This window comes from Oncorhynchus kisutch, linkage group LG14 (genome assembly GCF_002021735.2).
Source record: "Oncorhynchus kisutch isolate 150728-3 linkage group LG14, Okis_V2, whole genome shotgun sequence".
Taxonomy (NCBI): domain Eukaryota; kingdom Metazoa; phylum Chordata; class Actinopteri; order Salmoniformes; family Salmonidae; genus Oncorhynchus; species Oncorhynchus kisutch.
Window position 1 is genome coordinate 74,643,334 of NC_034187.2, and position 21,857 is coordinate 74,665,190.

A 21,857-nucleotide genomic window follows, 5' to 3' on the forward strand; every position below is an offset into this window, starting at 1 on the left:
CCAGGTCAGACTGTGTGCCTCTAGATAAGAGGATTAAACTGCCATCTTGAAGATTAATAATAATATTCATTAGAACAACAACAACCATCACATTTATCCAATCATCAGTACATTGATTTCTGTCATTTAACAGATGCTCTTATCCAGAGTGACTTTTAATCATACTTCACTACAATCTCAAATATAATTTAACCAAAAATGCCCTGTCATTTGATGCTGATGGTTTGTTTTGGACACATAATTACATCCTGACCACAGCTTATCACAACACACACACACACACACACACACAGCTTATCACAACCCCCAGCACACACACACACACACACAGCTTATCACAACCCCCAGCACAGACGCACACACACACAGCTTATCACAACCCCCAGCACAGACGCACACACACACACACAGCTTATCACAACCCCCAGCACACACACGCACGCACACACACACACACAGCTTATCACAACCCCCAGCACACACACACACACACACACAGCTTATCACAACCCCCAGCACACACACACAGCTTATTACAACCCCCAGCACACACACACACACACACAGCTTATCACAACCTCCAGCACACACACACAGCTTATCACAACCCTCAGCACATGCACGCACACACACACACACACACAGCTTATCACAACCCCCAGCACACACACACACACAGCTTATCACAACCCCCAGCACAGACGCACACACACACACACACACACACAGCTTATCACAACCCCCAACACACACAATTTATCACAACCCCCAGCTCACACACACACAGCTTATCACAACCCCCAGCACACACACACACGCACGCACACACACACACACACACACACACACACACACACACACACACACACACACACACACACACAGCTTATCATAACCCCCAGCACACACACACAGCTTATCACAACCCCCAGCACACACACACACACACACACAGAGTGTATCACAATCCTCAGCACACACGCACACACAGAGTTTATCACAACCGTCAGCACACACACACACACACACAGCTTATCACAACCCCCAGCACACACACACAGCTTTTCACAACCCCCAGCACACACAGCTTACATACATACATACATACATACACAGCTTATCACAACCCTCAGCACACACACACACAAACACGGTTTATCCAACCCTCAGCACACACACACACACACACACACACACACACACACACACACACACACACACACAGTTTATCACAACCCCCAGCACACACACACGGTTTATCCAACCCTCAGCACACACACACACACACACACACACACACACACACACACACACACACACACACACACACACACACACAGTTTATCACAACCCCCAGCACACACACACAGTTTATCCAACCCTCAGCACACACACACACACACACACACACACAGTTTATCACAACCCCCAGCACACACACACAGTTTATCCAACCCTCAGCACACACACACACACACACACACAGTTTATCACAACCCCCAGCACACACACACGGTTTATCCAACCCTCAGCACACACACACACACACACACAGTTTATCACAACCCCCAGCACACACACACAGTTTATCCAACCCTCAGCACACACACACACACACACACACAGTTTATCACAACCCCCAGCACACACACACGGTTTATCCAACCCTCAGCACACACACACACACACACACACACACACACACACACACACACACACACACACACACACACACACACACACACACACACACACACACACACACACACACACACACACACACACACACACACACAGTTTATCACAACCCCCAGCACACACACACGGTTTATCCAACCCCCAGCACACACACACACACACACAGTTTATCACAACCCCCAGCACACACACACACACAGTTTATCACAACCCCCAGCCCTTAACGAGCCACATCTTTATTTATTTTGTATTTTTATTTAACCTTCATTTAACTGGGCAAGTCAGTTATGAACACATTCATATTTACAATGACAGGCTACCAAAAGGCAAACCGCCTCCCACTGAGACGGGGGCTGGGATTAAAAATAAATCAAAAATATAGGACAAAACACACATCACGACAAGAGAGACAAGACTACATAAAGAGAGACCTAAGACAACAACATAAGGCAGCAACACATGGCAACACAGCATGGTAGCAACACAACATGACAACAACGTGGTAGCAACACAACATGGTAGCAGCACAAAACATGGTACAAACATTATTTTACACAGTCAACAGCACAGAGGTCAAGAAGGTAGAGACAACAATACATCACACAAAGCAGCCACAACTGTCAGTAAGAGTGTCCATGACTGAGTCTTTGAATGTAGAGATTTAGATAAAACTGTTCAGTTTGAGTGTTTGTTGCAGCTCGTTCTAGTCGCTAGCTGCAGCGAACTGAAAAGACGAGCTACCCAGGGATCTGTGTGCTTTGGGACCTTTAACAGAATGTGACTGGCAGAACGGGTGTTGTATGTGGAGGATAATGAGGCTGTTGCAGTTTTTTACAATCACTTTGGCACTAATTTCGGAACCTTGGTGTAATTTTTCAAAACTCTAGACACAAAACTCACAGCCAATGATCAAAATGCAAATTTTTCAAAACTCGAACACTTTTTTCCAATTGCTAGGATATAATACACATAAAGCTAATAATTTGTTCATTGAACTAAAATAACCTGTTCAAAATGACACAACATAACATCAAAGTATTACCATTTCAAAATGCAATTGACACATTACATCTGAGATGACTGTCTATTCATTTCATTACAATGATCCAACTATCAATTGATACAACTGATCAAAATTACAAGTAACTGTTGCATTACTCTTAATGCAGAGTTTTATGGAAACTGACTAACAATATTCCATGTTTAGATCATGAAAGTTTCAGGATAACGAGATCCATTGACACCAATTACCGTGGAACATGAACCAATCGGACTACATTATCTATGGATGTAATATTTCATCATCATTCTTTATCAGACACTGTTTCTATGGTCCCATGTACCACTTTTCCAGACCATGTTTTCAGATTTGACATTTATTAGGTACACCTATCTAGTACTGGGTAGGACCCCCTTTTGCATCCACAACAGCCTGAATTATTCACGGTGTTGTAAGTTAAGAGATGCCCTTCTGCACACCACTGTTTTAAACAGCTGTTATTTGAGCGTTTGTGGCTTTTCTGTTATCTTGAATGAGTCTGGACATTCTCTTCTGACCTCTCTCATTAACAAGGTGGTTTTACCCACAGAACTGCCGCTCACTGAATGTGTTTTGTTTATCACACCATTCTCTGTAAACTCTAGAGACTGTAGTGCGTAAAAATCCCAGGAAGGCAGCTGTTTCTGAGATGCTGGAATCACCATGTGTGGCTTCAACAATCATACCACGGTCAAAGTTGCTTAGATTACTCATCTTGCCCATTCTAATGTTTGGTCGAACAACATCTAAAGCTCTCTAATCTATATACTCTATATATTGAGTTGCAGGCAGCTACATGATTCGCTGTTTGAATGTAACCGTCTTTGATGAGCTAAATCAGGTCTGTAGAGCTGATGACATGACCTACGTCACTGTGTGGGATAATGTCAGGTTCTACCATGCTCAAATGGTGCAAGCATGGTTTCAGGCCCATCCACAATTTACCACCCTGTACTTACCCCCAAACTCTCATTTCCTTAACCCGATTGAGCATTTGTTCTCCACATGGAAGTGGAAGGTATATGATAGGCGCCCTCAAGAACAAGACACCCTTCTCCAGGCCATGGATGACACATGCAATGACATCACGGCAGACCAGTGTCAGGCCTGGATTCGCTATGCTCGAAGATTCTTCCCAAGATGTTTGGCTAATGAAAACATCCATTGTGATGTGGATGAGGGCCTGTGGCCAAATCCACAAGCAGGGTTGATGGAAAATAGAAGTACAGTAATCAATCTTTTGTTTTGCTCTTTACAGTAAGTCAGGTGAGGAACACTGCAGTGATGTTTTACAATAAGCCAGGTGAGGAACACTGCAGTGAGGTTTTACCGTAAGACAGGTGAGGAACACTGCAGTGATGTTTTACAGTAAGCCAGGTGAGGAACACTGCAGTGATGTTTTACCGTAAGCCAGGTGAGGAACACTGCAGTGATGTTTCACCGTAAGCCAGGTGAGGAACACTACAGTGAAGTTTTACAGTAAGCCAGGTGAGGAACACTGCAGTGATGTTTTACAGTAAGCCAGGTGAGGAACACTGCAGTGATGTTTTACAGTAAGCCAGGTGAGGAACACTGCAGTGATGTTTTACAGTAAGCCAGGTGAGGAACACTGCAGTGATGTTTATATTTTACAGTATAATAAATACATTTGATTTGATTTACTACTTTTCCCTTATATAGTGCACTACTTTTCCCTTATATAGTGCACTACTTTTCCCTTATATAGTGCACTACTTTGCCATTATATAGCGTACTACTTTTCCCTTATATAGTGCACTACTTTTCCCTTATATAGTGTACTACTTTTTCCATTTATAGTGCACTACCTTTCCCTTATATAGTGTACTACTTTTCCCTTATATAGTGCACTACTTTTCCCTTATATAGTGCACTACTTTGCCATTATATAGTGCACTACTTTGCCATTATATAGCGTACTACTTTTCCCTTATATAGTGCACTACTTTTCCCTTATATAGTGTACTACTTTTTCCATTTATAGTGCACTACCTTTCCCTTATATAGTGTACTACTTTTCCCTTATATAGTGCACTACTTTTCCCTTATATAGTGCACTACTTTTCCCCTATATAGTGCACTACTTTTCCCCTATATAGTGCACTACTTTTCCCCTATATAGTGCACTACTTTTCCCCTATATAGTGCACTACTTTTCCCCTATATAGTGCACTACTTTTCCCCTATATAGTGCACTACTTTTCCCCTATATAGTGCACTACTTTTCCCCTATATAGTGCACTACTTTTCCCCTATATAGTGCACTACTTTTCCCCTATATAGTGCACTACTTTTCCCCTATATAGTGCACTACTTTTCCCCTATATAGTGCACTACTTTTCCCCTATATAGTGCACTACTTTTCCCCTATATAGTGCACTACTTTTCCCCTATATAGTGCACTACCTTTCCCCTATATAGTGCGATACTTTTCCACCTATATAGTGCACTACCTTTCCCCTATATAGTGCACTACTTTTCCCCTATATAGTGCACTACTTTTCCCCTATATAGTGCACTACTTTTCCCCTATATAGTGCACTACCTTTCCCCTATATAGTGCACTACTTTTCCCCTATATAGTGCACTACTTTTCCCCTATATAGTGCACTACCTTTCCCCTATATAGTGCACTACTTTTCCCCTATATAGTGCACTACTTTTCCCCTATATAGTGCACTACTTTTCCCCTATATAGTGCACTACTTTTCCCCTATATAGTGCACTACTTTTCCCCTATATAGTGCACTACTTTTCCCCTATATAGTGCACTACTTTTCCCCTATATAGTGCACTACTTTTCCCCTATATAGTGCACTACTTTTCCCCTATATAGTGCACTACTTTTCCCCTATGTAGTGCACTACTTTTCCCCTATATAGTGCACTACTTTTCCCCTATATAGTGCACTACTTTTCCCCTATATAGTGCACTACTTTTTGTACAAAAAAACTAAGACTTTACTAGCTGTAATTCTATGGTGACCGTACTTGTTTGACCATATTGTGACACAGTGGTCCAGATTGGAGCTGAAGGTCAAAGGTCATCAGTAGGGTTTGACCTCCTTGGTCATCTTGGATAGGGTTGGAAAATTCCAGTAACTTTCCCAAAGTCCCGGTTGGAAGATTTCTGGAATTTTGCAACCCTAATCTTAAGACTTGCTGCCATGGCTAAGACCTAAGCAGTGGGTGATTATTTTAATTGTTTGATGGCTTCGTCTGCTAACCCATTTCATCTCATCAGAGTTATTCAGAGCTGCCTGCGTGGGATGGAGGGATCGGTCTTAATGCTGCTGACCTGTAGCGTTTATTAATAAGCTACTGTTTACCACTCTCTCAATGGACATGGGATGACGGGAGGAGGTTAGAGGGAAGGGAGGATGCAGGAGAGCAGGAATAGAAGAAGAGAAGGATTAGGGTAAGGCTGAATGCATAACCCTCCCTGTTATTCTCAAATAATAGAGGACATTTACATTCTGATGAATTGACATTCAGGCTGATGATGTAAGCAACGTCCTTAAGTGACGGTGGACACAATAGCCCTCAGAGTCGTGCTGAAGGAACAATGGACCCCATCAGTACCTGGGATCATTGTCCTTGTCTGGTCTCCTCTGGACAAGAATGAGATGACCCTCCAGAGAAAGAGAAAGAGCGAATAGAGAGAGAGGGAGCAAGAGTGTGAGAGAGAAGGTGTGTCAGATACAGATTGTGTAAACCCCTGGTCTAGGGCTGGGGGAAATGGTAAAAATATCTTATCACAGTATTTAGAAAAGAATTGACGGTATAACGGTATTTTATGTTTTTAAATAATAAAAGTTGTACATTTGCTTTATGGGTAGTGTGTGACCCCAGCGTGGAAAACATACATTCTAAATTATGTCAGTGGGTCTTTCTGCATTCTGATTGTTTTATACTTTTCAATTCAACTTCAACCCCAAATAATTTTCATTCATTTCTGTATTTCCTACACTCATTTGAGATCATTTCCACACTGCCACGTAGGGCTGCACAATATGGGCAAACAATCTAGGCCCAATTTTTCTACCAACTGTTGCATTTGCTGTTTGACTTAGAATGAAATAGAATGATTTTTCTAATTCTATAGTTAGAATTAACTATTTTTTGCTCAAACGCATTAAGAAAGGAAAGACATTCCACATGTTCACTTTTAACAAGGCACACCTGTTAATTGAAATGCATTCCAGGTGACTACCTCATGAAGCTGGTTGAGAGAATGCCAAGAGTGTGCAAAGCTGTCATCAAGGCAAAGTGTGGCTACTTTGAAGAATCTCAAATATAAAATTGAAATTGGTATTATCAGGCTGTATAACTGCCTGTATGTTTGCTAGTACATGTATTAGCTAGCGATAATTAGTGATTAGCGGCTAACAAGATTTAGGCCCAACTTACTAAGAAAAGACAAACGCTAGTGGATTTATATTAACAAGCAAAGTGAAAACAGCATCGTTGTCATCAACATTGTTTCATGTGCTGCATTGACCATGCAGACTGAAGTGTCTCCATGTGCTGCATTGACCATGCAGATTGAAGTGTCTCCATGTGCTGCATTGACCATGCAGATTGAAGTGTCTCGTGCTCAAGGAACAACAAATGCGCTCCTTGAGTGACAGGGGTGGGGCTAGGTCTGTGTGGAAAGTGGCATGGGGAGAGAAAGAGAGAGAACAGAGAGAGATGACTCAAGTAGTGAAGTAAACTATAAAAATGGATGTTACACACAGCGTATTACATTTAGCAAAACAAACATTCAAATACCGTTATAGAAGGTAAAGCTGAAACCAGGTAAGATCACCACCTGTCCTCATCTTTATCCTACAGGTGTCATTATAAGTCCTTTGCTTTCTGTGAGTGTGTATTATATGTGTTTGTGTTTAGGCTATGAGAATGTGTGGGTGTGTCTTAAATGCATGTTTATTTGAATGCACTTTCCATGTTTAAAAGCATCTGTGTGTTTGTGTGTGTGTGAGAGCGATAACTATAGAGGATGTCTGTTTGTATATAAACAAGCGTTTGTGTGGGTGTAATGTACTGAATGTGCCAGGAGTGTTAAGCCGGTATTGCCCCTGGCTACTACCACTATCTGACTGTGTCCTTGTGTTGCCCCTGGCTACTACAACTATCTGACTGTAGCCTTGTGTTGCCCCTGGCTACTACCACTATCTGACTTTAGCCTTGTGTTGCCCCTGGCTACTACCACTATCTGACTGTGTCCTTGTGTTGCCCCTGGCTACTACCACTATCTAACTTTACCCTTGTGTTGCCCCTGGCTACTACCACTATCTGACTGTGTCCTTGTGTTGCCCCTGGCTACTACCACTATCTGACTGTATCCTTGTGTTGCCCCTGGCTACTACCACTATCTGACTGTAGCCTTGTGTTGCCCCTGGCTACTACCACTATCTGACTGTAGGCTTGTGTTGCCCCTGGCTACTACCACTATCTGACTGTAGCCTTGTGTTGCCCCTGGCTACTACCACTATCTGACTGTAGCCTTGTGTTGCCCCTGGCTACTACCACTCTCTGACTGTATCCTTGTCTCTACAGTTCCACCTTGACAACCCATTCACAACCATGATTACAGGTCGAGGAAGAGATCCCCTGTATCTGCTATTAACACTGGTACACTCTATGCCAGTCCAAACACCTGTTTATTGCTAATATAATGCTGATATAACATTGGTATAACGCTATTTGTGAGCACACCTTCTAATGCTTAGACATCCCTGTTCCTCTTGGTAGGCCGTCATTGTAAATAAGAATTTGTTCTTAATTCCTAATAATATATATGTTTTTATTGAGTGCATATATCAGACACCATCTTTTGGAGATCTACCGCAGTGATAGAGAGTACTGCACTTTGAGAACTGAGAGAGAGAGGAAGAGAGAATCCAGAGTAGATTCTGTAATCCTGTGTTTTTGCAGTAGGATTAAAATCCTGCTCAGATTTGCTGTGGATGGAGTTGGGGCTGACTGGGAATAGGGAGGGGGTGGGGCTTACTGGGAAGAGGGAGGGAGGAATATGGGTGGTGAAGGGGGGCGGAGTGGATTAGGGACTGCAGATCATATCCTCTTAATCTACAGCTGTGTGAGAGGGGGAGGGGCATTGAGAGCGAAGGGGAGGGGCTTACAGGAGGACCACCTAATTGTGTAGCATGTAGATGGAATGAACATGTCCCCTAGACACAGATCTAAGATCAGTTTGTGTCAGTATCAGTCACCTGTAGAAAGGGAGAGGAGTTTCGAAGGGCAACCGAAAGAGTCCGGAAATTTTTTTATGATTGCATGTGAACTCAAACAAACCCTCAACAGCAGGAGGGGATTTGGTGTAAGGAGGGGCTAGGAAGGCGTGTGTTTGTTTGTGTGTGTGTGTGTGTGTGTGTGTGGTGGGGGTGAGGTATTAAAGGGAGTGTTGAGGGAGGGGATTGAGAACAACTGAATCTGTGTCCACATCTGTGTGAGCAAGCTATCTGCCTCCATCTCTCTCGATCTCTCTCTGTCCTTAGTGTCTCTCTCCTCTTTATTTCATTCTAGTTCTATTTCTTTCATCTCCTGTCTCCGTCTTTCATCTCCTATCTCTGTTTTTCATCTCCTATCTCTGTTTTTCATCTCCTATCTCTGTTTTTCATCTCCTATCTCTGTTAAATTGCTTTTCTATCGTTTCTCTCAGTCTTTCTCTCTTTCTCAGTCCTTAATCTCTTCTGCTTCTTTCTTTGTCTCCCTCCCTTCCTTCCTTTTCTTTGAGGGTAGAGACTGTTGATCATTGTGTAGTAGACTGAAGGGTAGAGACTGTTGATCATTGTGTAGTAGACTGAAGGGTAGAGACTGTTGATCATTGTGTAGTAGACTGAAGGGTAGAGACTGTTGATCATTGTGTAGTAGACTGAAGGGTAGAGACTGTTGATCATTGTGTAGTAGACTGAAGGGTAGAGACTGTTGATCATTGTGTAGTAGACTGAAGGGTAGAGACTGTTGATCATTGTGTAGTAGACTGAAGGGTAGAGACTGTTGATCATTGTGTAGTAGACTGAAGGGTAGAGACTGTTGATCATTGTGTAGTAGACTGAAGGGTAGAGACTGTTGATCATTGTGTTGTAGACTGAAGGGTAGAGACTGTTGATCATTGTGTAGTAGACTGAAGGGTAGAGACTGTTGATCATTGTGTAGTAGACTGAAGGGTAGAGACTGTTGATCATTGTGTAGTAGACTGAAGGTTAAGGGCAGAGGAGACCGTTTTAGACCAACTATCATTTAGTGGTGGTGGATGACCTGTGGTTAGGTTAGCATAGCTGTGGTCAAGGAGCGGTCGAAGAGCGTTCATGGTCCTGGCTATGGAGGACGCCTGTCCCAACGGGGTGGAGGTAGCGGTGGAGTCCCCTCCGGATGCAGCCGGGACGGGAGAGCAAGGCGAGACAGGAGATGGGTCGGCTGGGGAGGGGGCGGCTGCTGAGCCCACAGAGGGAGCCGACACATCAGGAGGTGAGATTCTCAGTTGCAGATATTGATACTGTGGAAGAATGTTGTTACCAGATAGATATAGTTTAGCTGTGAGGGGTGATATATGTGGTTGCCAGATAGGTATAGTTTAGCTGTGAGGGGGGATATATGTGGTTGCCAGATAGATATAGTTTAGCTGTGAGGGGTGATATATGTGGTTGCCAGATAGATATAGTTTAGCTGTGAGGGGTGATATTTGTGGTTGCCAGATAGATATAGTTGAGCTGTGAGGGGTGATATTTGTGGTTGCCAGATAGATATAGTTGAGCTGTGAGGGGTGATATTTGTGGTTGCCAGATAGATATAGTTTAGCTGTGAGGGTGATATATGTGGTTGCCAGATAGATATAGTTTAGCTGTGAGGGGTGATATTTGTGGTTGCCAGATAGATATAGTTTAGCTGTGAGGGGTGATATTTGTGGTTGCCAGCCATTCATTACCCTCCAGGGGAAAGATACTTTTAAACTATTTCTACTCCAAAGGTGTTTACAGTTGTCCCCTTATTAAAATAACATGACTTACACAAGGCCTGTAACATAAATACATAAAAATATATTTTTTGTGTGTGTACATGTGTGAGTGTGTGTGTGTGTGTGTGTATGATTTCCAGGCAACACTGTAGTCTTGTCACTTTCTTAGTCAGCTGTTTCTGTGGCACACACCTCCCGGTGATCTCCTAGGATTATGACCCTCTCTCACCATGGTGTGTGTGTGTGTGTGTGAATGAGTGCACACTCTTTTTCATATGCTTGATGCAATGAAAAGTTATGCATGTATGCATGTGTATGCGTGTGTGTGTGTATGCGTGTGTTCTAATAATACCTCTTCAGATCATGCCATGGTTCTGGTCTAAATCATACTCCCCATCAATTACAATGACATTCAGGCAGAGATACATTTATATAAAGCCTGGATATTACTATATTATTATACACACAGTGCATTTGGACAGTATTTAGACCCCTTGACTTTTTCCACTTTTTGTTGTGTTCCAGCCTTAATTCTAAAATTGATTCAATATGTTTTTCCCCTCATCAATCTACACACAATACCCCATAATGACAGAGAGAAAAACAGGTTTTTAGACATTTTTGCAAATGTACACTACTGTTCAAACGGTGGGGTCACTTAGAAATGTCCTTGTTTTGAAAGAAAACATTTTTGAAAATAACATCAAATTGATCAGAAATACAGTGTAGACATTGTAAATGTTGTAAATGACTATTGTAGCTGGAAACGGCTGATTATTAATGGAATATCTACATAGGCGTACAGAGGCCCATTATCAGCAACCATCACTCCTGTGTTCCAATAGCACGTTGTGTTAGCTAATACAAGTTTATCATTCTAAAAGGCTAATTGATCATTAGAAAAACCAATTTATTCCTATAACAGGACAATGGCCCAAAGCACAGCTCCAAACTATGCAATAACTTTTTAGGGAAGAAGCAGTCAGTGGGTATTCTGTCTATAATGGAGTAGCCAGCACAGTCATCGGATCTCAACCCTATTGAGCTGTTGTGGGAGCAGCTTGACCGTATGGTACGTAGGAAAATCAAGCCAATCCAACTTGTGTGAGATGCTTCAGGAAGCATGGGGTGAAATCTCTTCAGATTACCACAACAAATTGACAACTAGAATGCCAAAGGTCTGCAAGGCTGTAATTGCTGCAAATGGAGGATTCTTTGATGAAAGCAAAGTTTGAAGGATACAATTATTATTTCAATTACAAATCATTATTTATAACCTTGTCAACGTCTTGACTGTATTTCTTAATAATTTTGTAACTCATTTCATGTTTCATGGAAAACAAGGACATTTCTAAGTGACCCCAAACTTTTGAACGATAGTGTACAGTTAGGACTCGGCGTTGCGGCGTGCGTAAGAACAGCCCTTAGCCGTGGTATATTGGCCATATATCACACCTCCTCGGGCCTTGATTCATTCTACTACAGGACCGTAGCGTGGGAAACCAGAGAGAGACCTGCAGAAGGAGAGAGTGGAGGAGAAACTGTGAAGAGAACTAGATTCTTGCAGAGGACTTCATTGTCTTCATGGCTTTACATATTTATTCTCAGGCACACAAACACGCGCACACACGCAAATACATACACCCAAACACATACACACACACCTCCACAGTGCTGTAAGTGTATTACAGGGGCTTACCGGGGCTTTGAGACCCTAGGTTTAACGTCTTAGCTCTCTGATACCTGGATAGTCCACACCTCTCTCCTTGTCAGGACAGGAGAGGACACACAGGGTCAGAGAAGTCTTCCTCTCAGGACCAGACTCAAATGGAATTCATTGAGATAATTGGAAAGACGATATAATCGCATCAAACCACTATTTTCTGTCTAGTGGACTTCTGGATGGAAGTTGTTTTCCAGTGAGGAACATTTCCAGGACTGATGGACAAGCTTCAGCTTGAAAACCAAACAACAAAAACAAACTACAGAAGAACTGATTTGTAGGCTTGTCTAGTTTTTGACGTTGTTTTTTGTCTGACTGGAGTACAGTTTGGATTTGCATTTTTTTATTGCCGTGACCTATCAACTGCAGTGAAAAGGACTGGTCTATTGGACTACATTGAGAGGGAGTGAATGAACTACAGGCATGGCCGCAGGTTGCACAGACTTCTACTGTATTCTATTGGCATGGGAATTCTAAGTAGAATTTGAATGTGGTTGTGTGTTTTGGCTGGACTGTGCTAAAGCAGTATGAGACGGTACAGACAGGGCAGGTGTCACTAAGGCAGTATGAGAGGGTACAGACAGGGCAGGTGTCACTAAGGCAGTATGAGAGGGTACAGACAGGGCAGGTGTCACTAAGGCAGTATGAGAGGCAACAGACAGGGCAGGTGTCACTAAGGCCGTATGAGAGGGTACAGACAGGGCAGGTGTCACTAAGGCAGTATGAGAGGGTACAGACAGGGCAGGTGTCACTAAGGCAGTATGAGAGGCAACAGACAGGGCAGGTGTCACTAAGGCAGTATGAGAGGGTACAGACAGGGCAGGTGTCACTAAGGCAGTATGAGAGGCAACAGACAGGGCAGGTGTCACTAAGGCAGTATGAGAGGCAACAGACAGGGCAGGTGTCACTAAGGCAGTATGAGAGGGTACAGACAGGGCAGGTGTCACTAAGGCAGTATGAGAGGCAACAGACAGGGCAGGTGTCACTAAGGCAGTATGAGAGGCAACAGACAGGGCAGGTGTCACTAAGGCCGTATGAGAGGGTACAGACAGGGCAGGTGTCACTAAGGCAGTATGAGAGGGTACAGACAGGGCAGGTGTCACTAAGGCAGTATGAGAGGGTACAGACAGGGCAGGTGTCACTAAGGCAGTATGAGAGGGTACAGACAGGGCAAGTGTCACTAAGGCAGTATGAGAGGGTACAGACAGGGCAGGTGTCACTAAGGCAGTATGAGAGGGTACAGACAGGGCAGGTGTCACTAAGGCAGTATGAGAGGGTACAGACAGGGCAGGTGTCACTAAGGCCTATGCTTTCACTTGCTCTATTTATTTTTTCAACTAACTTTTGTTGCGTGTGTGTCTTGCATCTACTGTATGTGTGTGACTTACTCACTCCCCTCCCCCTCTCTCCTCTCTTCCCCCTCTCTTCCACCTTCCCCCTCTCTCCCCATCCCTCTCTCCTCCCTTCCCCCTCTCTTCCACCTTCCCCCTCTCTCCCCATCCCTCTCTCCTCCCTTCCCCCTCTCTCCCCATCCCTCTCTCCTCCCTTCCCCCTCTCTCCCCATCCCTCTCTCCTCCCTTCCCCCTCTCTCCCCATCTCTCTCCCTCTCTCCTCCCTTCCCCCTCTCTCCCCATCTCTCTCCCTCTCTCCTCCCTTCCCCCTCTCTCCCATCCCTCCCCCTCTCTCCCCCTTCCCCCCTCTCATCTCCCACACAGCGATGCAGCAGGTGTTGAACAACCTGGGGGAGCTGCCCACCTCCACGGGGGCCAAAGACATCGACCTCATCTTCCTCAGAGGCATCATGGAGAGTCCCATTGTACGGTCACTCATCAAGGTAGCAGACACACATAGGGGAGAACACACTGAGACCGACTCACACACTGACAGGCCACAGGCTGACAGGTCACAGGCTGGCAGGTCACAGGCTGGCAGGTCACAGGCTGGCACGTCACAGGCTGGCAGGTCACAGGCTGGCAGGTCACAGGCTGGCAGGTCACAGGCTGGCAGGTCACACGCTGACAGGCAGCTCCCCGCTAAGGTACTAATGTATCACCATGCTAATACGCAACACAACCCTGATGGTTGCCCTGATGATCACAATGACACAAGTCGCACATGCACTACACACACACACACGCACACACACGCGCTCACTCTAAGCTAGGGGGGTCAAACTCATGCCATGGAAGGACAAGTGTCTGATTTTTTTCCTTAATTAGTGATCTTAATTCATAAATCAAGTAGAAGGGGGGAGCGAATACCCCCAGACTCACCCCTCTGTGGGTTGAGATTGACACGTGCTGTAACCCATGATCTGACATATTGACATGGGTGGGTTAGTCACTGCTACATCTGACATATTGACACGGGTGGGTTAGTCACTGCTACATCTGACATATTCACATGGGTGGGTTAGTCACTGCTACATCTGACATATTCACATGGGTGGGTTAGTCACTGCTAGACAGAATGATGTCATGAAGAGGAGTGCCTGCAGCTCTCCCAATCCCAGGCAGCCAAGGGCCTGTTGGTGACCGTCACAGCCTGGGCAGGGGGATGAGGGTCATAGAGCTGCCTGTGTGAGGTGCCCCTGGAGTTCTCTGTTCGTCACAGTCTGACCCCCTTGACCACTGGAGTGAACTCCTGCCCCCAAATAGTCGGCTGTCCAAGTGTGTGGGGGGGGGGGGGGGGGACTTCCTCACCAGAATACCACCACAGAACGCTCACTCAACAACACAACTTACTGACCAACCACATCAATGGTTAGAACACTATCAATCAACCAGTGAACCACTTCCTCTCATGTCTATATGACCCCTATAACCTTTAGCCTCTGATCCCCGCAGGCCCACGAGCGATTGGAGGACGTGAGGCTGGAGGCGGTGCAGGACAACAACGTGGAGCTGGTCACAGACATCCTGGGCGACATCACCGCCCTCAGCGTCCGCGACGACAGAGCAGCGGAACTCTCCCGAATCCTCCAGGAGCCCCACTTCCAGGTGAGGAACCCAGTCACTAAAGTTAAAGGTTGTAGTTGATGCTAATTCTTGTGAATCTGAAAACATTGGCTACATTCTTAGAAAAAAGGGTTCCAAAAAGGTTATTTGACTGTCCCCATAGGAGAGCTCTTTGGGGGAAAGGGTTTTTACCTTGAACCCAATAGGGTTCTACGTGGAACCAAAAGGGTTATCATATGGGGACAATTTAGGATTTAGGATTGGGCAAAAGATGAGCAGAAAATGTTATGGTGTTATTCAATGTTGATGGTTCTATATCGGTACAGCAACACTTCTATACTGTACATGTACATGCATCTCAACTCTTGTTATGAAAGGGGAAATGGTTTAGGATCAAACCCCTCCCTTAGAATACTGACCTCTATCCATCGACCTGTCAGAGGACTTAGAGGGATTTTAAGAGTGTGAACCAATAGGATTGATATATTTGAGAATGGAATATCTCTGCACCAATCAGAAGCATGCATGCTGTCAGCTCAGAGATAAGACCTTGATATGAGAGAGAAAGAGAGAAGAGAGAGAGAGACAGAGAGAGAGAGATACAGAGAGAGAGAGACAGAAGAGTGAGAGACAGAAAGAGACAGACAGAGACAGACTCCCCTTTAAACTAGGCTGTGTTTCTCCCCTTTAAACTAGGCTGTGTTTCTCCCCTTTAAACTAGGCTGTTTCTCTCCCCTTTAAACTAGGCTGTTTCTCCCCTTTAAACTAGGCTGTGTTACTCTCCCCTTTAAACTAGGCTGTGTTTCTCTCCCCTTTAAACTAGGCTGTTTCTCCCCTTTAAACTAGGCTGTGTTACTCTCCCCTTTAAACTAGGCTGTTTCTCCCCTTTAAACTAGGCTGTGTTACTCTCCCCTTTAAACTAGGCTGTTTCTCTCCCCTTTAAACTAGGCTGTGTTACTCTCCCCTTTAAACTAGGCTGTGTTTCTCCCCTTTAAACTAGGCTGTGTTTCTCCCCTTTAAACTAGGCTGTTTCTCCCCTTTAAACTAGGCTGTTTCTCCCCTTTAAACTAGGCTGTGTTTCTCCACTTTAAACTAGGCTGTGTTTCTCCCCTTTAAACTAGGCTGTGTTTCTCCCCTTTAAACTAGGCTGTTTCTCCCCTTTAAACTAGGCTGTTTCTCCCCTTTAAACTAGGCTGTTTCTCCCCTTTAAACTAGGATGTTTCTCCCCTTTAAACTAGGCTGTTTCTCCCCTTTAAACTAGGTTGTGTTTCTCCCATTTAAACTAGGTTGTGTTTCTCCCCTTTAAACTAGGCTGTGTTTCTCCCCTTTAAACTAGGCTGTGTTTCTCCCCTTTAAACTAGGCTGTTTCTCCCCTTTAAACTAGGCTGTGTTTCTCTCCCCTTTAAACTAGGCTGTGTTTCTCCCCTTTAAACTAGGCTGTTTCTCCCCTTTAAACTAGGCTGTGTTTCTCCCCTTTAAACTAGGCTGTGTTTCTCCCCTTTAAACTAGGCTGTTTCTCCCCTTTAAACTAGGCTGTGTTTCTCCCCTTAAAACTAGGCTGTGTTTCTCCCCTTTAAACTAGGCTGTGTTTCTCCCCTTTAAACTAGGCTGTGTTTCTCCCCTTTAAACTAGGCTGTGTTTCTCCCCTTTAAACTAGGCTGTGTTTCTCCCCTTTAAACTAGGCTGTGTTTCTTTCCCCTTTAAACTAGGCTGTGTTTCTCCCCTTTAAACTAGGCTGTGTTTCTCCCCTTTAAACTAGGCTGTGTTACTCTCCCCTTTAAACTAGGCTGTGTTTCTCCCATTTAAACTAGGCTGTGTTTCTCCCCTTTAAACTAGGCTGTGTTTCTCCCCTTTAAACTAGGCTGTGTTTCTCTCCCCTTTAAACTAGGCTGTGTTTCTCCCCTTTAAACTAGGCTGTGTTTCTCCCCTTTAAACTAGGCTGTGTTTCTCCCATTTAAACTAGGCTGTGTTTCTCCCCTTTAAACTAGGCTGTGTTTCTCCCCTTTAAACTAGGCTGTGTTTCTCCCCTTTAAACTAGGCTGTGTTTCTCCCATTTAAACTAGGCTGTGTTTCTCTCCCCTTTAAACTAGGCTGTGTTTCTCCCCTTTAAACTAGGCTGTGTTTCTCCCCTTTAAACTAGGCTGTGTTTCTCCCCTTTAAACTAGGCTGTGTTTCTCCGATTTAAACTAGGCTGTGTTTCTCCCCTTTAAACTAGGCTGTGTTTCTCCCCTTTAAACTAGGCTGTGTTTCTCTCCCCTTTAAACTAGGCTGTGTTTCTCCCCTTTAAACTAGGCTGTTTTTCTCCCCTTTAAACTAGGCTGTGTTTCTCCCCTTTGTCAGCCCTTACACACACACCTCCTGCCAGCTTCTCCAAGGAGGGAAGAGAACTGCAAAGGAGTGAGGGAGGGTTTGGGGTTTAAGATAAATGGTTCCATCCCTGTAATTGTATGTGGGCCTAATATTTTCAGAAAGGGACTGGTGTTCATGATTTAAAACACAAATTCCAATTTGCAGCTCAAGACAACGAACACAATTTATAACCTCAATGTTTTTGTCCCTCCCATCTTCCCTTCTCCTTCTACCCGTCTTCCTCATCCTCTCTCTCTCTCTCTCTCTCTTGCTCTCGTACTCTCTCTCTCAGTCCCTCCTGGAGGCCCACGACATGGTAGCCTCTAAGTGCTATGAGGCTGTGCCCCCAGCAGAGCTGTCTAATGAGGCTCTGGTGAACAGTGCTCTGATGCAGGCCGACGCTGTACGCATGATCGGCATCCGGAAGAAGGCTGGAGAACCACTGGTGAGAGGGAGACAGAAGGAGTCAGAGGGAGACAGAAGGAGTCAGGGGGAGTCAGAGGGAGTCAGAGGGAGACAGAGGGAGACAGAGGGAGTCAGAGGGAGTCAGAGGGAGTCTGAGGGAGACCGAGGGAGTCAGAGGGAGTCAGAGGGAGACCGAGGGAGAGTGTGTATGTGCACATATTAGGTTGTTTGTGTGTGTGCGTGGGTGGGAGCATGTTTGTGTGTGTTTCTGCATCTCTGTAATATGATTTCATTGACCTTCTGTTCCTTCCCTCTCTCAGGGAGTGACGTTCAGAGTGGAGAAGGAGGAGCTGGTCATCGCTAGGATCCTCCACGGAGGAATGATTGACAGGCAGGGTCTGCTACACGTGGGTGACATCATAAAGGAAGTGAATGGGCGGGATGTAGGGAACAACCCCACTGAGCTGCAGGAGATGCTGAAGGACTGCAGCGGAGGAATCACTCTGAAGATACTGCCTAGTTATAGAGATGCACCTGCCCCACCACAGGTACACAAACATGGATGCAAACCTCTCTCTCTCTCTCTCTCTCTCTCTCTCTCTCTCTCTCTCTCTCTCTCTCTCTCTCTCTCTCTCTCTCTCTCTCTCTCTCTCTCTCTCTCTCTCTCTCTCTCTCTCTGTGTGTAACCCCCCCCCCCTGCTGCAGATGTTGTGCGGTGGTGGGGAGGGGCTGCTGGTAGTCTTGGGGCAGTCCCTGCTCTGGAATCAGCCTCGAGTCTTCTTGGGTATGACACTACAAGCTTGGCACACCTGTATTTGGGGGGTTTCTCCCATTCTTCTCTGCAGACCCTCTCAAGCTCTGTCAGGTTGGATGGGGATCGTCCCTACACAGCTATTTTCAGGTCTCTCCAGAGATGTTTGATAGGGTTCAAGTCCAGGCTCTGGCTGGGCGACTAAAGGACATTCAGAGACTTGTCCCGAAGCTACTCCTGCATTGTCTTGGCTGTGTGCTTAGGGTCGTTGTTCTGTTGGAAGGTGCAGGAGGAGCAGGTTTTCATCAAGGATCCCTCTGTACTTTGCTCAGTTCATCTTTCTCTCGATCCTGATTAGTCTCCCAGTCTCTGCCACTGAAAGACATCCCCACAGCATGATGCTGCCACCACCATGCTTCACCATAGGGATGGTGCCAGGTTTCCTCCAGGCATGACGCTTGGCATTCAGGCCAAAGATTTCAATCTTGGTTTCATCAGACCAGAGAATCTAGTTTCTCGTGGTCTGAGAGTCCTTAAGGTGCCTTTTGTAAACTCCAAGCGGGCTGCCATGTGCCTTTTACTGAGGAGTGGCTTCCGTCTGGCCACTTTACCATAAAGCCCTGATTGGTGGAGTGCTGCAGAGATGGTTGTCCTTCTGGAAGGTTCTCCCATCTCCGCAGAGGAACTCTGGAGCTCTGTCCGAGTGACCATTGGGTTCTTGGTCACCTCGGCCCTTCTCTCCTTATTGTTCAGTTTGGCCGGGCAGCCAGCTCTAGGAAGAGTCTTTTTGGTTCCAAACTTGAATGAGTTTGAATGATGGAGGCCTTTGTATTCTTGGGGACCTTCAATGCTGCAGAAACGTTTTGATACCCTTCCCCAGATCTGTGCCTCGACACAATCCTGTCTCAGAGCTCTACGGACAATTCCTAAAATTCCTGGCTTAGTTTTTGCTCTGACAGGACCATATATAGACAGGTGTGTGCGTTTCCAAATCATGTCCAATCAATTGAATTTACAACAGTTGGACTCCAATCAAGATCTGGACTCCAATCAAAATCTCACGGCTGATCAATGGAAACAGGATGCACCTGATCTAAATTTCGAGTCTCATAGCAAAGGGTCTGAATACTTATTTAAATAAGGTATTTCTGTTTTTTAAGTTTGAATACATTTGTAAAAATAAATTATCTAAAAACCTGATTTCACTTTGACATTATGGGGTATTGTGTGTAGATTGATGAAGGAAAAAATAATTTGTCCCCCTTAAGTCACCATAGCAACAACAAAGCCACTACTTCTTCCTTAAAATAGTCAGAATTCATCTCAAATAAATCAAGTAATCTAATAAATTGTAGTTTTTGCCGAGGAGGTCTTAGTCAAGCAGTTTTACAGCTAACTAGTTTGGTGCAGTAGTTAAAACATTTGCATGAAAACTAGTCTGTGTGCACTGCAGACAGTATTGGGTCAGCTGCTGCTGACTGCGCTCATGACTGATTTCTGATAACAGGTATACAACTTCATGATAAGCACCGTCAAACTATTGTAAATCTATTGTACATCATGCACAAGTTACACACTGTTTATCAGTGCCCCAAATCACTCGCTAGTTAAAGTTCCATCTATGTGTTTGTCAATGAAGCTAGCTAACGGGCACATTGAGCCAGCAGGCTACGTTAGCTAAATCAGCTTCTCAAGTTACTGTGTGCTTCTGTGCTGTTTTGTTTCACAACTTTATCTATTACAATCCCAAGTTAGTGGGCAAGTGGGCATGGTGGTAATCCAAACCCAACCCTCATGTAGCTCCCACTGGGTACACACTGGTTGAATCAACGTTGTTTCCACCTTGTGGAATAGGTGTTGAATTGATGTCTGTACCCAGTGGGCTAAGTCTTGACTACCTCAATTACACAAATCTCACACAACTCAGTTTTGGAATATACTGACTTTGGAATGTACTGATCCAAATATTCTTACACTTTTTAGTAAGTTTTGACACTGGAATAAATGTTTCTGACTAATATCTATGCCACATTGGCCATTTTCAACCTGAGAAGTATTGTTTTGCGTTCAGTTGCTCTTTAATTCTGTTTTAAACCAAAACTTCAGTCTAATCTCTAACATTTCAAAATGCAAATCATTACACCAACATTATCTACCTAGCTGTTGCAAATAGAGAGACTCAGATTGACTTCATATAGTTTTAGGTTGTTTGTAGAAGCACCATTGATTACCATCATACCTCCCTTTTCTCAGGTGTACGTGCAACCACACTTCGACTACGATCCAGCCAATGACCATCTGATCCCGTGTCGAGAGGCGGGGATTGGCTTCAAGAGGGGGGACCTCCTTCAGATTGTCAACAGAGAGGACCCCAACTGGTGGCAGGTGATGATGATGACGTGTTTCAAGAGGACATTCTCCTCCACTAGATTTTATACATCCACACCACACATTTACAGACCACATCCTCAAAAACAACAACTAACTGTTTTTATGTACTGGTTTTTAATGTTGTCTACTGGTTCACTGTACTCTGCTGGTTTGTACTGGTCTCTACTGGTTTTAAATATGTTACTACTGTCTACAGGTTTTGTATTGGTTTCTATAAATAGTAAATAGGATGTTTTATTGTCACATACACTGGATAGGTGCAGTGATATGTGTTGTTTTACAGGGTCAGACATAGTAGTATGATATGTGTTGTTTTACAGGGTCAGTCATAGTAGTATGATATGTGTTGTTTTACAGGGTCAGTCATAGTAGTATGATATGTGTTGTTTTACAGGGTCAGACATAGTAGTATGATATGTGTTGTTTTACAGGGTCAGACATAGTAGTATGATGTGTGTTGTTTTACAGGGTCAGACATAGTAGTATGATATGTGTTGTTTTACAGGGTCAGTCATAGTAGTATGATATGTGTTGTTTTACAGGGTC

The 21,857-nt window shown here is 44.5% G+C and overlaps 1 protein-coding gene across 4 annotated transcripts in view; it reads left to right on the plus strand.

Moving 5' to 3' along the window:
* LOC109888283 (MAGUK p55 subfamily member 6-like) overlaps nucleotides 1-21,857 on the plus strand; it is a 40,764-nt gene that overhangs the window by 11,301 nt on the left and 7,606 nt on the right. The window contains exons 2-7 of one of the 4 annotated variants that reach the window (XM_031788956.1): nucleotides 9,520-10,248; nucleotides 14,174-14,292; nucleotides 15,305-15,457; nucleotides 18,057-18,209; nucleotides 18,490-18,717; nucleotides 21,174-21,305. In XM_031788956.1, the coding sequence (XP_031644816.1) occupies nucleotides 10,089-10,248; nucleotides 14,174-14,292; nucleotides 15,305-15,457; nucleotides 18,057-18,209; nucleotides 18,490-18,717; nucleotides 21,174-21,305 (945 nt within the window). In that variant the 5' untranslated portion in view covers nucleotides 9,520-10,088. Of the gene's footprint in view, nucleotides 1-9,519; nucleotides 10,249-12,492; nucleotides 12,892-14,173; nucleotides 14,293-15,304; nucleotides 15,458-18,056; nucleotides 18,210-18,489; nucleotides 18,718-21,173; nucleotides 21,306-21,857 lie in introns of those variants that run through there. The other 3 variants (XM_031788957.1, XM_031788959.1, XM_031788960.1) reach the window with 3 other exon arrangements.